The sequence below is a fragment of the Coregonus clupeaformis genome, chromosome 4 (assembly GCF_020615455.1).
Source record: "Coregonus clupeaformis isolate EN_2021a chromosome 4, ASM2061545v1, whole genome shotgun sequence".
Lineage (NCBI taxonomy): Eukaryota > Metazoa > Chordata > Actinopteri > Salmoniformes > Salmonidae > Coregonus > Coregonus clupeaformis.
The window spans coordinates 5,484,320-5,500,312 of NC_059195.1; the positions used below are offsets into that span (position 1 = coordinate 5,484,320).

Genomic DNA, 15,993 nt, shown 5'->3' on the forward strand with positions numbered 1-15,993 from the left:
CTGTTTTGCTGCCAGACAAGGCTCTGCTGATAGCCAGGTGTAGCAGTGGTAAGGTGTTGGGACAGCTTTATGTAGGCCCTCAGTTTGTGGGCACTGTTTGTCACCGTTATAGTGCAATTAATGTATTGTTTAGTGTTGTGTAGTGGCTTTGCTGGCATGCATCTAAAAAACTTTGTTTTTTTCAGTTTGCCCCACCAAGATTTACATGGTAAAATCGCCACTGCCTATATGACACATGCATGCACGCGTTCCAACACAACAGCCTGTTCTCATACACTAGACGTAACATAGTAAATGTAAATCCGTGAAAACGAAAATGAGCGTAATATCTTGGTTTACGTATAGAATAATACGAATAGCTCTGAGACCAGGTTGCACAGCCAGCCGCCACACATAGCTCCGCGGGCTGGGTCTATCTTCTTTAAGTCACCGCCCATATCAACAGAGAGGAGGCACGGCTCACGCATCAGGTATAATATGCATAATTCCATAATGACCCCTGTTAGACAAACGACTCATAGGCTAACTGCAATAATTAGGAAGGCTACATTCGCCATTTTACTCGGTAGGTTCGACTCCAAACCTGTGTTGCTTGCAGGACAGGGCGTTCGGATTTGAGCATCTGCTGGCAGAGAAGATGATATGGACTCTATCGCTGAGGGTGTAGAATACGCATTGTGATGCAAAATCATAGATGGCTATAAGTTGAAAAGACAAAACGAACCTTGTAATCGTAATAATAAGGGAGAATGGTGTTTCTAGCGCGCACCTTTAGACACTGTGACAGCCTGCTACAAGAAGGCCGTGCTGCCTCTGCAGCCTGACAATTTCACGCCAATGGTGCTGGCAACCCGAGGAGAGATACCGACGCTATACTTGACTCAAACCCAGGCTGCCTCTACATATCTGGCCTGGACATGGGTCCGCTAAAGCGGTACCCCGCCTGTCCATAAATCCGAGACTGCACAGAGAGGAAACAAAACCATCGTGATATCCACACCATAACTGCGGATAAAGGCTGTGCTCGCGTTTAATTTTTGTGGGTCTGTTTTCTCGCACCTCTGCGCAAAAGGTAAGCAATGGGTATGCTACCCATGGATGCACCCGTGGTCAATATTTAATGTTGCATTTTATTATGGTTTAGGATGCTGACCAAAGGAATTTAAATATGTTATTATAGCCAAACCATTACATTAGAATACAGAGTCATGTTGTGCATGTGTCATCACTTTCAATTAAGTGAAATTGATTGATTTATAGCCTTGCGTCTTGTCAAGGAGATTGGCATTAAGAATTGACGTAGGGAATTTCCAGAGTAGCCTAACCCAATAGCGAGCAATGATAGCATAATGTTCAGTGCGGTCCCTATTCAGTAATGTGCGCAAAGCAATACGCCTGTGGCCTCGACAGCACGAGAGAAGCGTAGGTATTGACATGCTAATTAATTGATGTAGGCTAGCTTGCCTTGTAGACTACAGTAGGTGCTATAGTAAGATATGTTCAATTCACCTGTCAATATTGAGAGTAGGATATAAAACATGATACTTCTCTGTTGGTGTTATAGGCTACCCATTGTAACAGAACGTTGTGGCTGCGTAATGCCCTGGGGAGGACAGAATAATGCTTACTCCATGTGCTATGTAGCTAAGCATTGACATCATGCCATTATTTCAGATGGTATGAGTGGGTTTATGTTATGCCTACATCCAGGGTGTCACAGCCCCAGTCTTCAAGGGTTCTATCCTGTTCACCTGAGACTGATTAAGACCTGGGAAGAGGAAACTATTACCCTTTCACAATATCATGCAGACCCAAACCATACTGTGCTGGCTCAGAACATCGCAGCAACTATGGTGGATGTGTAACCAGGCGGGCTCAGTACGACATGATTTTGTCTCGACTCGGCTCAGTTGTCAAAACCAAAAGCCATCTGTTTTGTGGGGTCATGCAGTGAAGGTGTAGTTGGACAAAGTGATGTACAGTAGGGAGACTGAGAACAGGTGAAATGGATGTGTCTGGGTTGGCTGTACAGTTTATATGCTTGTTTCATGACCATGCGTGTCTGTCTTTGTGTGTGTGTGTGTGTGTATGCACATCTAAGTAAAATTAAGGTGCAGATTAATGTGCCGTGTGCATATGTTAGTAGCCTTCACTTCCATTGTGTTTATAAAAATATCAGCGTTCTAAAGTGGTTCTGCATGAAAACAGGAAGTGAGCGTGAATGGAGCCACTTCCGAGGCGCTTACTCGCATTGCAGGTCATTGTGGGATACCTCTCAGTGTGTGACTCATTCCAGGCATGTATTCCCATGGGGAAGCAGCCAGCGAAGTAGCCATGACGATAGCTCCATGGCATATTGCTAGAAATACTCTGGCACAGTATACAGTTACTGCTCTCATAGTGAGTCAGAACTGCATTCGTTATTATGAGGCCTCAGTGCATCGATAAAGCTTACACATTTATATGAACTGCATTACCCATAGTGCACAGGTCCATAAATGATTAACCTACTGTATATCCACAGTAACATTAGCATGGTTCATTTACAGCATATCATATTATAGCTGTGTGGACTGTGAGCGCATTCGGCATGTGTTTTTGTGTGTGGCTTTCGGGGTACCCTACGTGTATGCGTCATAGATGCACTGCCTAGGTGTTTCTCAAAATGCAGAATACCGTGCTCCGAGCACACAAATTGGAGCACGGGAGGGTCGGAGTATGAGTCCAAATCAAAGTGTGCGAAGCGAAGCACGGAGGGCACTTCTCGAATGTGTACTCAGTTTGTACATATTTTGAAGCATGCATCGATGCTAGCTTCAACGAAAAGTATGCAAAGAAATATGACGCAACCACGTAAAAAATTACAAAATATTTATTGAAATCAATGGGGGCCATTATTTAAGCTGAAGCGAGAGAAAATACACTCCGACTTCGGAATGAAATGTTGCCTATTCACATCTCATATGTCATATGACTACAATATTTGATCTTGATACGTTAATAATTACATGCTGTTTTGGCATGTTTACCTGCCTACGTACCGTAGATCGCAAGCCCATAATAAGTCAATAGGGCTAACTGGCTAGCTACTACTGTTAGCTAGCCAGATAATTGTTTGCTAGCTACCCATAAAGAATTGACCTTGCATAACATTAGTTTTAGGTCATTTTTGCCCGTTAAACTATCTGATTAGCTACATTATTACGAGTCACATATATCTAGCTAATAATTATGAAGTAAAACGTTTCTTTGTGTATATCTTGTTTTGTCTCTATTGTTGCCATTGTCCTGGCTGGAAGAAGGTTCAGTGAATGGGGAGATGCAGTGTGAGGCAATACAGTAGGGGGAGTGTGAGTGCTTGTCAAATGTAATGTTTTATGCGTTCTCCACACTCTCGTCCTCACAAGAACACACTCGAGAACGTCCTCAGAGAATGCACTCGGAGCATGAGTGTGGAGCAAGGTGTATCTATATTGAGAAACACCTCCTGTTTCAGTGTGTATGTGTGTAGAAGTATAGTGTGTGTGCTAGCTGTTTACATGACAGTATTTGATAACCAATACAAGTCTGTGCCGTCAAAAACCCCCAAAAACAATACTGAGCACACACTTGCTAACATACTACTGTCAGCATGTACACACACAACCACCCCCCTGCGCATGATATAATGGGAGTGCATGTTTGTGTGTGTGCTGCAAAGGAGTTCTTTATACAGTGCCTTGCGTTGTGAAGATTCAGCACTTCTCCTTGGCAAGAGGTGTGTAAGGCATGGAAGTGTGTGCACTGTTCCGTACTGTCATCTATCCTCCCTGAGTTTTTCAGCCTTTTGAGAGGCCCAAATCTCCTCTGGACAGAATGATATCGACAGGAAGCCTGGAAGACGGACAGGTGTCAATCAATATTCACAAGGCCACCCACCCTCTAGCAGGGACACAGAGGTGTAAGGAGAGCGAAAGGGACACATTTTCCACTGTCTAGGTATGCAGTGGTGTTGGTAGAATACGGGTCAATTGGCAAGAACAGCAATATTCTTATTCCAGCTATACACAATTTTTTTAGTTTTTCTCACCAACCTCCCGTTTGAATGAATACTGTAGTTGTGAACTTCCACAAGGTTTATTGCTAGCACTTTTGCTTTTGGGGTCAGGGAAACCAGGTTCCATTCCCACTCATTGTTTGCTACATTGGTGTCAAAATGGAATGGCACACTGTGTGGCCTTTGGAAGTGGGTCCCAGGTCTGAGGCGCGAGGCACTCTTAAAAAAATAAATAAAAATAAAAGTATTTATTATTTTTACCCCTTTTTCTCCCCAATTTCGTGATATCCAATTGGTAGTTACAGTCTTGTCCCATCGCTGCAACTCCCGTACGGACTCAGGAGAGGCGACGGTCGAGAGCCATGCGTCCTCCGAAACACGACCCTGCCAAGCCGCACTGCTTCTTGACACACTGCTTGCTTAACCCAGAAGCCAGCCGCACCAATGTGTCGGAGGAAACACAGTCCAGCTGGCGAACGAGGTCAGCTTGCATGCTCCCGGCCCGCCACAGGAGTCGCTAGAGCATGATGGGTCAAGGACATCCCAGCCGGCCAAACCCTCCCCTAACCCGGACGACGCTGGGCCAATTGTGCGTCGCCTCATGGGTCTCCTGGTCACGGCCGGCTGCGACACAGCCCGGGATCAAACCCGGATCTGTTGTGACGCCTCAAGCACTGCAGTGCCTTAGACCGCTGTGCCCGCGAGGCACTTTTAATGGTGAAGCGCTGGGACGTTACAAACTCCCCAAGGGAGATAACTTTACTCACTCCTGCCATTCGCTACAATACTTTACAAGTACAATCTTCCTTCCTTATTTCCTTGAAATAATTATTGATTTAACATAACTGGACAGGAGAAAGCAAGTGCTCCACAACATATCTTTCACCGATCTAGTCATATCAGATCAGTGACTTTCCTTCAAAGAAGGGCTGTAGGAAGATAGCATTTCTAAAGCAATGAAGAGAATTCAGCCTTTGCTTATCCCACTGGGCACAGATGTCAGTTCAAAATCTAGTTTTGAACTTCAACAAAACATTTTACAATGTCATTGGATTTAGGTCAAATGTTCAGTAAAAAAAATCCTCAAATTCCTTTACGTTGATGACTTCATTCAAATCCAATCAGTTTTCCACGCTGATTCACCGCTATCAGAAGCATATACAGTACCAGTCAAACATTTGGACACACCTACTCATTCCAGGGTTTTTCTTTATTTTTACTATTTTTTACACAGAATAATAGTGAAGACATCAAAACTATGAAATAACACATATGGAATCATGTAGTAACCAAAAAAGTGTTAAACAAATCAAAATATATTTGAGATTCTTCAAATAGCCACCCTTTGCCTTGATGACAGCTTTGCACACTCTTGACATTCTCTCAACCAGCTTCATGAGGTAGTCATCTGGAATGCATTTCAATTAACAGGTGTGCCTTCTTAAAAGTTAATTTGTGGAATTTCTTTCCTTAATGCATTTAATCAGTTGTGTTGTGACAAGGTAGGGGTGGTATACAGAAGATAGCCCTATTTGGTAAAAGACCACGTCCATATTATGGCAAGAACAGCTCAAATAAGCAAAGACAAACAATCCATCATTACTTTAAGACATGAATGTCAGTCAATCCAGAAAATGTCAAGAACTTTGAAAGTTTCTTAAAGTGCAAAAAACATCAAGCGCTATGATGAAACTGGCTCTCATGAGGACTGCCACAGGAAAGGAAGACCCAAAGTTACCTCTGCTGCAGAGGATAACTTCATTAAAGTTAACTGCACCTCAGATTGCAGCCCAAATAAATGCTTCACAAAGTTCAAGTAACAGACACGTTTCAACATTACCTGTTCAGAGGAGGCCTTCATGGTAGAATTGCTGCAAAGAAACAACTAGTAAAGGACACGAATAAGAAGAAGAGACTTGCTTGGGCCAAAAAACACGAGAAATGACATTAGACCGGTGGAAATCGGTCCTTTGGTCTGATCATTCCAAATTTGAGGTTTTTGGTTCCAACCGCTGTGTCTTTGTGAAACGCAGAGTAGGTGAACGGATGATCTCCGCATGTGTGGTTCCCACCGTGAAGCATGGAGGAGGAGGTGTGATGTTGTGGGTGTGCTTTGCTGGTGACACTGTTGGTGATTTGTTTAGAATTCAAGGCACACTTAACCAGCATAGCTACCACAGCATTCTGCAGCGATACGCCATCCCATCTGGTTTGCGCTTAGTGGGACTATCATTTGTTTTTCAACAGGACAATGACCCAAAGCACACCAGGCTGTGTAAGGGCTATTTGACCAAGAAGGAGAGTGATGGAGTGCTGCATCAGATGACCTGGCCTCCACAATCACCCGACCTCAACCCAATTGAGATGGTTTGGAATGAGTTGAACCGCAGAGTGAAGGAAAAGCAGCCAACAAGTGCTAAGCATATGTAGGAACTCCTCCAAGGCTGTTGGAAAAGCATTCCAGGTGAAGCTGGTTGAGAGAATGCCAAGAGTGTGCAAAGCTGCCATCAAGGCAAAGGGTGGCTACTTTGAAGAATCTAAAATATATTTTGATTTGTATAACACTTTTTTGGTTACTACATGATTCCATATGTGTTATTTCATAGTTTTGATATCTTCACTATTATTCTACAATGTAGAAAATAGTAAAAAATAAAGAAGAACCCTTGAATTAGTAGGTGTGTCCAAACTTTTGACTGGTACTGTGTGTGTGTATGTACAGTGAGGGAAAAAAGTATTTGATCCCCTGCTGATTTTGTACGTTTGCCCACTGACAAAGAAATGATCAGTCTATAATTTTAATGGTAGGTTTATTTGAACAGTGAGAGACAGAATAACAACAAAAATCCAGAAAAACGCATATAAATTGATTTGAAAAGTATTTGACCCCCTCAATCAGAAAGATTTCTGGCTCCCAGGTGTCTTTTATACAGGTAACGAGCTGAGATTAGGAGCACACTCTTAAAGGGAGTGCTCCTAATCTCATCTTGTTACCTGTATAAAAGACACCTGTCCACAGAATCAATCAATCAATCAGATTCCAAACTCTCCACCATGGCCAAGACCAAAGAGCTCTCCAAGGATGTCAGGGACAAGATTGTAGACCTACACAAGGCTGGAATGGGCTAAAATACCATCGCCAAGCAGCTTGGTGAGAAGGTGACAACAGTTGGTGCGATTATTCGCAAATGAAAGAAACACAAAATAACTGTCAATCTCCCTCCGCCTGGGGCTCCATGCAAGATCTCACCTCGTGGAGTTGCAATGATCATGAGAACGGTGAGGAATCAGCCCAGAACTACACGGGAGGATCTTGTCAATGATCTCAAGGCAGCTGGGACCATAGCCACCAAGAAAACAATTGGTAACACACTACGCCGTGAAGGACTGAAATCCTGCAGCGCCCGCAAGGTCCCCCTGCTCAAGAAAGCACATATACAGGCCCGTCTGAAGTTTGCCAATGAACATCTGAATGATTCAGAGGAGAACTGGGTGAAAGTGTTGTGGTCAGATGAGACCAAAATCGAGCTCTTTGGCATCAACTCAACTCGCCGTGTTTGGAGGAGGAGGAATGCTGCCTATGACCCCAAGAACACCATCCCCACCGTCAAACATGGAGGTGGAAACATTATGCTTTGGGGGTGTTTTTCTGCTAAGGGGACAGGACAACTTCACCGCATCAAAGGGACGATGGATGGGGCCATGTACCGTCAAATCTTGGGTGAGAACCTCCTTCCCTCAGCCAGGGCATTGAAATTGGTCGTGGATGGGTATTCCAGCATGACAATGACCCAAAACACACAGCCAAGGCAACAAAGGAGTGGCTCAAGAAGAAGCACATTAAGGTCCTGGAGTGGCCTAGCCAGTCTCCAGACCTTAATCACATAGAAAATCTCAGGAGGGAGCTGAAGGTTCGAGTTGCCAAACATCAGCCTCGAAACCTTAATGACTTGGAGAAGATCTGCAAAGAGGAGTGGGACAAAATCCCTCCTGAGATGTGTGCAAACCTGGTGGCCAACTACAAGAAACGTCTGACCTCTGTGATTGCCAACAAGGGTTTTGCCACCAAGTACTAAGTCATGTTATGCAGAGGGGTCAAATACTTATTTCCCTCATTAAAATGCAAATCAATTTATAACATTTGTGACATGCGTTTTTCTGGATTTTTTTGTTGTTATTCTGTCTCTCACTGTTCAAATAAACCTACCATTAAAATTATAGACTGATCATGTCTTTGTCAGTGGGCAAACGTACAAAATCAGCAGGGGATCAAATACTTTTTTCCCTCACTGTATGTATGTATGTATGTATGTATGTGTGTGTGTGTGTGTGTGTGTGTGTGTATGTATGTATATATATATATATATATATATATATATATATATATATATATATATATATATATATATATATATATATACTTACTGAACAGAAATATAAATGCAACATGTAAAGTGTTGTTTTTATTAACTGAAATAAAGGATCCCAGAATTGTTCGATACGCACAAAAATATTATTTCTCAATGTTTGCACAAATTTGTTTACATCCCTGTTAGTGAGCATTTCTCCTTTGCCAAGATAATCCATCCACCTGACAGGTGTGGCATATCAAGAAGCTAATTAAACGGCATGATCATTACACAGGTGCACCTTGTGCTGGGGACAAAAGGCCACTCTAAAATGTGCAGTTTTGTCACAAAACACAATGCCACAGATGTTTCGAGGGAGCGTGCAATTGGCATGCTACCATAAGCCACCTCCAACATCGTTTTAGAGAATTTGGCAATACGTCACACTGGCCTCACAACCGCAGACCACATGTAACCACTCCAGCCCAGGACATCCACATCCAGCTTCTTCACCTGTGGGATCGTCTGAGACTAGCAACACGGACAGCTGATGAAACTGAGGAGTATTTCTGTGTGTAATAAATGCCTTTTGTGGGGAAGCACTCATTCTGATTGTCTGGGCCTTGTTCCCCAATAGGTGGGCCTGGGTCCCACCCATGGCTGCGCCCCTGCCCAGTCGTGAAATCCATAGATTAGGGCCTAATGAATTTATTACAATTTACTGATTTCCTTATATTTTTGTTCAATATAGATTTTATTTTTTATGATGTGGAAGCAACGTTTATTCAACCAGTATTTGTGCCCAACAGAATAGCTCTATGGTATGCCTGCCCAACAATATAATTCTATGGCTTTACCATAAGCCTGGTGCCCAACAAGCTCAAAATGGAACTGATTATTTATTTATAGGCCTAATAATACACTGTTTCATGCAGTTATAACCAGAATCTCAAAGCACCAGATAGATTCTGTGGGTCCCAATACAGAAGAGCATCTGTTTGTTTTTTTACCAACTTTTGGAACCTGCAATTTTTTTGTCCGAAACATAAATGGCTACCATGGCCTTGTTTTGCTTATTTGAAAATGAATACTTGCTTCCTTCTTTCTTTCCTAGATGTAAATCAATCACAGATCTCACATTAAAGCGGTGTAGCAGAAGCCTAGCGTTCACCTAACCAGTCATGTAAGATCAGTATTTATTTCAAGGGAAGGAAGGATGCATTTTCAGGTCAATGCCCCTGTACTGTGAATAGAGGCAGTGAACAGACTCCTTATCCCGTTGGCTCAGTGAGACAGACATAACCCAGACCTCTCCCAATCAAATTAGTGTAAACAATGGCATACAGACATAGAAGGAATTTGAGGACTGACCTCAAGAACAGTTACATAACTACCATTCAAGTGTACAGACTTTTCTCTCTCTCGACTGTATAATGCTTGTTTACTTAAAATGCTCCTTCTCCCACAAGTGTGTGTGTGTGTGTGTGTGTGTGTGTGTGTGTGTGTGTGTGTGTGTGTGTGTGTGTGTGCGCGCACATGTAGCTGTGTACATATCTGTTTGTGCCTGCATGCGTGTGTGTTCCCCAGTTGTATAGTCTTGTTGACTCAGGCACATCCATGCAGGCATCCCTTTCTCCAGTTTCAGCATCAGTCTGGACGCACAGGCAATCCTCACACACACACGACGAGGATCTCTCATCTCATGTACTATCACACTGAGCAACATAGATCGTTACAGGATTACAGATCACTATTAAACTGAGATTCAGTGATATGATGTTGCCTCGGGCAGCAGATGAACTGATGATATTGCAGATGTGCACGATGCAAGACATTGCACTCATACAAAGTATCTGCCCATGTGCACAAGTACACTTCTGTTACAGGAGTTTCCAGATGAACAAAAAGGAGAGCAGTAAAGTCAATCAAAAATCTATCCGGTTCTTACAAGTTGCAGCAGGGAGACACCACCCAACACAGAAGCAGAGGAAAAGTCTTGCTGGCATTCTCTGAACTGGCCCTTATTTCCGAATCAGACGGGAAACTGTTCTGTCAACATTAGCCCTAGGGGTTTGAAGGAAACCCAAATAAGGTAGTGATCTTTGTCTCCTGCTACAGAGTTATAAACATCATCTACTACTGAAAACAGTACTGTAACAGAGCAGACACAGTAGTCAGACGATCATCAGTGATCAATCATCAAACATTGTCCACAGAATGTCATCAATACAACAGTAAATAATCAGTGTGTCCTCAGTCCTTGTACTTGGACCATAGTAACTTGCTCTGGCATCAATCTCTATTAACAGATATGAGAGCAATCCATAACATTCAGCATCAAGTCTAGTGACCATTAACTCACATCACAACATAGCTGCGGGACAAGAACAGAAGAAAAGTTAAACTTCGTGCTTCAAGCGCTTAGTTGTTGTGGACCATGGCCTGACACTTGTTTACTTTGTGCATCGCTGAGTCTACCTTGTGCATCGCTGAGTCTGCCAGCTAGACACACCCCTTAAGTATCTCCAGTCAGTTCATACATATAAAGCCAGAGTCAGACCATCTGCAACAGTCGGACCCACCCACATTTCAACAAACATGCACTATATATACAAAAGTATGTGGACACCTCTTCAAATTAGTGGATTTGGCTATTTCAGCCACACCCGTTGTTGACAGGTGTGTAAAATTGAGCACACAACCATTGAATCTCCATAGACAAATATTGGCAGTAGAATGGCCTTACGGAAGAGCTCAGTGACTTTCAACGTGGCATGCCACCTTTCCAACAAGTCAGTTTGTCAAATTTCTGCCCTGCTAGAGCTGCCCTGGAGCAACAACGGCACACAAGCCTTAAGATCACCATGCACAATGCTAAGCGTCTGCTGAAGTAGTGTAAAGCTCGGCGCCATTGGAATCTGGAGCGGTGGAAACGCGTTCTCTGGAGGGATGAATCACACTTCACCATCTGGCAGTTCGACGGACGAATATGGGTTTGGCGAATGCCAGGAGAATGCTACCTGCCCCAATGCATAGTGCCAACTGTAAAGTTTGGTGGAGGAGGAATACTGGTCTGGGGCTGTTTTTCATGGGTCGGGCTAGGCCCCTTAGTTCCAGTGAAGGGAAATCATAACGCTACAGCATGCAATGACATTATAGACGATTCTGTGCTTCCAACTTCCAACAGTTTGGGGAAGGCCCTTTCCTGTTTCAGTATGACAATGCCCCCGTACACAAAGTGCACAGTGCACGACCTCACTAATGCTCTTGTGGCTGAATGGAAGCAAGTCCCTGCAGCAATGCTTCAACATCTAGTGGAAAGCCTTCCCAGAAGAGTGGAGGCTGTTATAGCAGCAAAGGGGGGACCAACTCCATGTTAATGCCCATGATTTTGGAATGAGATGTTCGATGAGCAGGTGTCCACATACTTTTGGTCATGTAGTGTATGTTGGTTCATCAGAGATCACCTCCTCAATTTACCAAGGAGCTACAGTACTGTGTAATGGTCCGCAAGCACCCACAACAGCTTAGTCGGTTATAATAGTGCTGAACAGACGATGAGACGAGCCCAGCATAGATCAGCCCAAATCAGAAATGACTGGTGCTAGCATTAGCTCAAATTATACCTAATCTTCCAAAAAGCCTTGGTTGTTGCTCAGCACATCTAAAATAAGCTCCCACTGGATCCTAAAGTCACATGTCCCCCTTTTCATTCTATACAGTTGTGGTTCAGAATCTGACAGCCAATCAGAAAGTCCTCCCCCTGATATCCCCCAGACACCTTTGCTGATTTTAAGAGCTTCCAGGGAGGCAGTTACAGCTGCCTTTCTCTGCTGGATCTCCGCTTCCCTTTTCTGGGGCAGTCAATCTGACAGACTCCACAAAGCATGGAGGGAGAGAGGGAAAGAGTCATAGTGAGAGAGAGGGGGACTTTCAGTCCTCAAAACAGTACAGTGGGACATTGTTATTGTTATGGAAACATGTCTCTAATACAATAAATCCTGTTTTAGCTTTGTCTGTCCCATTGCATGCATTTTTTATTTATTATTTTTATTTAACCTTTTTATTTATACAGGTTTTTCTTATTGAGATAAAATCTATTTTTCAAGAGAGAACTGGTCCGACAGCAGCAGGAGGAACAAAGTTTCAGACTAAACAACTTACATACTCTAACACAAAACTGGAGACACACATACAGTACAACTATTACGTAAAGAAACACAAATTAAATCGAGATGGAGAGGTGAAACAATCAGCAGTTTCGCTTAAACCCAGCTTTCCGGATGTCATTTCCTCATTCATTTGGAAGGTTGATTAGGAAGGAGAGAATCACAGTGTGTAAATTAGAATGGTTCGGCCTAGGTGGCAATGTACTATACATTCATTGGTGACTGGATCTTTGACACCACATAGCAGTCTGGTGGTGACAAATGCTTGTTCAGGGATCTCGTGATTGCATTTCACTGAGACTTGTCCAGTGTTCACTGCTTTTGCTGTGCGTGCAGTGCATCGGGTAAGAGTACTGACGTGTTTTGTTCTTTGTGTCACCCGTCTGTCTGCCTCTGTCCCTCATTTTCCTCTCCATGTTGTCTTCTCCTCTTTCCTAGTCTTGAGGTCTCTGTCTCAATCTTTGCTTGTTGGACAGCGTAAATTTGAAGTAGCAGAGTGGACAACGGTGGCTGTGTCTTCCACCCGTCTTTGCTCCTGGATTGTTCACTGCACTCAAGAAATAATTATATTTTTACATTGGCCAGAGAGAGAATGGTCAGAACTTTAGGTACAACACACTGCAGAGCTTCTATGGAAGGCTAAGTTCTGCAGCCTCCACATGAAACATTACTGACACCACCATCTGAAAGCTAAAGCTGTAGCAAGCTACCATAGTTATTAAGTGGCCGAGGTAGACCACATCTCTGAAGCGTAACCCATCACTAAGACCAAGGGTTTCCGGTTATCTAACCAACCCGTTGAGAGCTCCCGTAACTACATCTCCAAACTTTCAATTTCCTGCTTTGGCCTTTCCCCTGCAGCCACCATGCGTCCCTCACTTGCCACAGCAGTCCTTCCAAGGACCCGTAACCATCCCCACACAGCCCACCCCCACAATGCACACGGATTGTCCGGACATGTGGGGCGGGAGCACCTGTCTGCGCCGCGGAGGCGCAGCCCGCACCTGCGACACACGCTCAGCCCGGAGAACCTGCGGAGCCTGGCAGAGCGTGGCGGCGCTGCCGGGTACACGGCTTCCGTGGTGAGCAGCCCCATGGGCCTCCCGAGGGCCAACAGTGACACAGACTTGGTGACGTCGCAGAGCCGCTCGTCGCTGACGGCGTCCACGCTGGAGTTCACGCTGGGGAGGGGCGAGAACCTGGTCATCTCCTGGGACATCAAGGAGGAGGTGGATGCCACCGACTGGATCGGCCTCTACCACATCGGTGAGACACTCAGCATGTTCGTTTCACAATGGGGTAGTTAGTAACTAGGAACGTTTAAAGTAGAACATGTACTGGTTGCCCCCAGGGATACACAGTTATGTTATAGTCCAGTACAAACACAACCTTATTCAACTACTCAACTAATATAGCCCTTGATTAGTTGAATAAGGAGTTGGTAGTACAGGTGTAAACAAAAATGGTCTAACCCAGGGGTACCCCGCCAGAACAAGGTAAACACTATTTAGCCTTATCCAGCTACTGGTAGAGCATTGAATCAAGGGTTGAAAGAAATGTTCACATTTTAGTTTTATTATAGTAGTGTTTCTTTGATTTGGACTGACAAGGCAAACTTTTTAACTAATACTACTGATCTGACTGAACTGATCCTAGCTGTTGTGTAGGACTGGCTGATTCTAGCTAGTTATGTAGAGAGTTGAGAAATGCAAGTCTCTGGTGCAGGAGACTACAGAGTCAAAAAATGAAACTGGAGCTGTTGAAGTTCCACAGAAGGGAAGACTGAGTCAACACAAATACTTCTATAACACACAAATACCATCACATAGAGTACCAGCCAAAAGTTTGGACACACCTACTCATTCCAGGGCTTTTCTTTATTTTTACTATTTTCTACATTGTAGAATAGTAGTGAAGACATCAAAACTATGAAAAAAAACATATGGAATCATGTAGTAACCAAAAAAGTGTTAAACAAATCAAAATATATTTTATATTTGAGATTCTTCAAATAGCCACCCTTTGCCTTGATGACAGCTTTGCACACTCTTGACATTCTCTCAACCAGCTTCATGAGTTCTCCTGAGTGGCGCAGTGGTCTAAGGCACTGCATCGCAGTGCGAACTGTGCCACTAGAGATCCTGGTTCGAATCCAGGCTCTGTCGCAGCCGGCCGCGACCGGGAGACTCATGGGCGGCGCACAATTGGCCCAGCGTCGTCCAGAGTAGGGGAGGGAATGGCCGGCAGGGATGTAGCTCAGTTGATAGAGCATGGCGTTTGCAACGCCAGGGTTGTGGGTTCGTTTCCCACGGGGAGCCAGTATAATGAAACTGGCTCTCATGAGGACCGCCACAGGAAAGGAAGACCCAGATTTACCTCTGCTGCGGAGGATAAGTTCATTAGAGTTACCAGCCTCAGAAATTGCAGCCCAAATAAATGCTTCACAGAGTTCAAGTAACAGACACATCTCAACATCAACTGTTCAGAGGAGACTGCATGAATCAGAACTTCATGGTCGATTGCTGCAAAGAAACCACTACTAAAGGACACCAATAATAAGAAGAGACTTGCTTGGGCCAAGAAATACGAGCAATGGACATTAGACCGGTGGAAATCTGTCCTTTGGTCTGATGAGTCTGAATTGAAGATTTTTGGGTCCATATGCCATGTCTCTGTGAGACGCAGAGTAGGTGAACGGATGATCTCCGCATGTGTGGTTCCCACCGTGAAGCATGGAGGAGGAGGTGTGATGGTGTGGGGGTGCTTTGCTGGTGACACTGTCAGTGATTTATTTAGAATTTAAGGCACACTTAACCAGCATGGCTACCACAGCATTCTGCAGAGATACACCATCCCATCTGGTTTGGGAAGAGTGGGACTCTCATTTGTTTATCAACAGGACAATGACCCAACACACCTCCAGGCTGTGTAAGGGCCATTTGACCAAGAAGGATAGTGATGGAGTGCTGCATCAGATGACCTGGCCTCCACAATCCCCCGACCTTAACTTAATTGAGATGGTTTGGGATGAGATGGACCGCAGAGTGAAGGAAAAGCAGCCAACAAGTGCTAAGCATATGTGGGAACTCCTTCAAGACTGTTGGAAAAGCATTCCAGGTGACGCTGGTTGAGAGATTGCCAAGAGTGTGCAAAGCTGTCATCAAGGCAAAGTGTTGCTACTTTGAAGAATCTCAAATATAAAATATATTTGGATTTGTTTAACACTTTTTTGGTTACTACATGATTCCATGTGTTATTTCATAGTTTTGATATCTTCACTATTATTCTACACTGTAGATAATAGTAAAAATAAAGAAAAACCCTTGAATGAGTAGGTGTGTCCAAACTTTTGACTGGTACTGTATATATACACCTAGACTATCCTGGGTGGTCTCCAATACAGTGCATTCAGAAAGTATTCAGACCCCTTGACTTTTTC

The 15,993-nt window shown here is 44.0% G+C and overlaps 1 protein-coding gene across 3 annotated transcripts in view; it reads left to right on the forward strand.

Moving 5' to 3' along the window:
• Positions 1–386: 386 nt before the first annotated feature.
• LOC121550592 (E3 ubiquitin-protein ligase HECW2) overlaps positions 387–15,993 on the forward strand; it is a 67,507-nt gene continuing 51,900 nt past the window's right edge. For 2 of the 3 annotated variants that reach the window (XM_041862920.2, XM_041862936.2), the window contains exons 1-2: positions 446–1,072; positions 12,993–13,820. In XM_041862920.2, coding sequence (XP_041718854.2) covers positions 13,421–13,820 — 400 coding nt within the window. In that variant the 5' untranslated portion in view covers positions 446–1,072; positions 12,993–13,420. Of the gene's footprint in view, positions 1,073–12,992; positions 13,821–15,993 lie in introns of all 3 variants that reach the window. The other variant, XM_041862929.2, reaches the window with a different exon arrangement.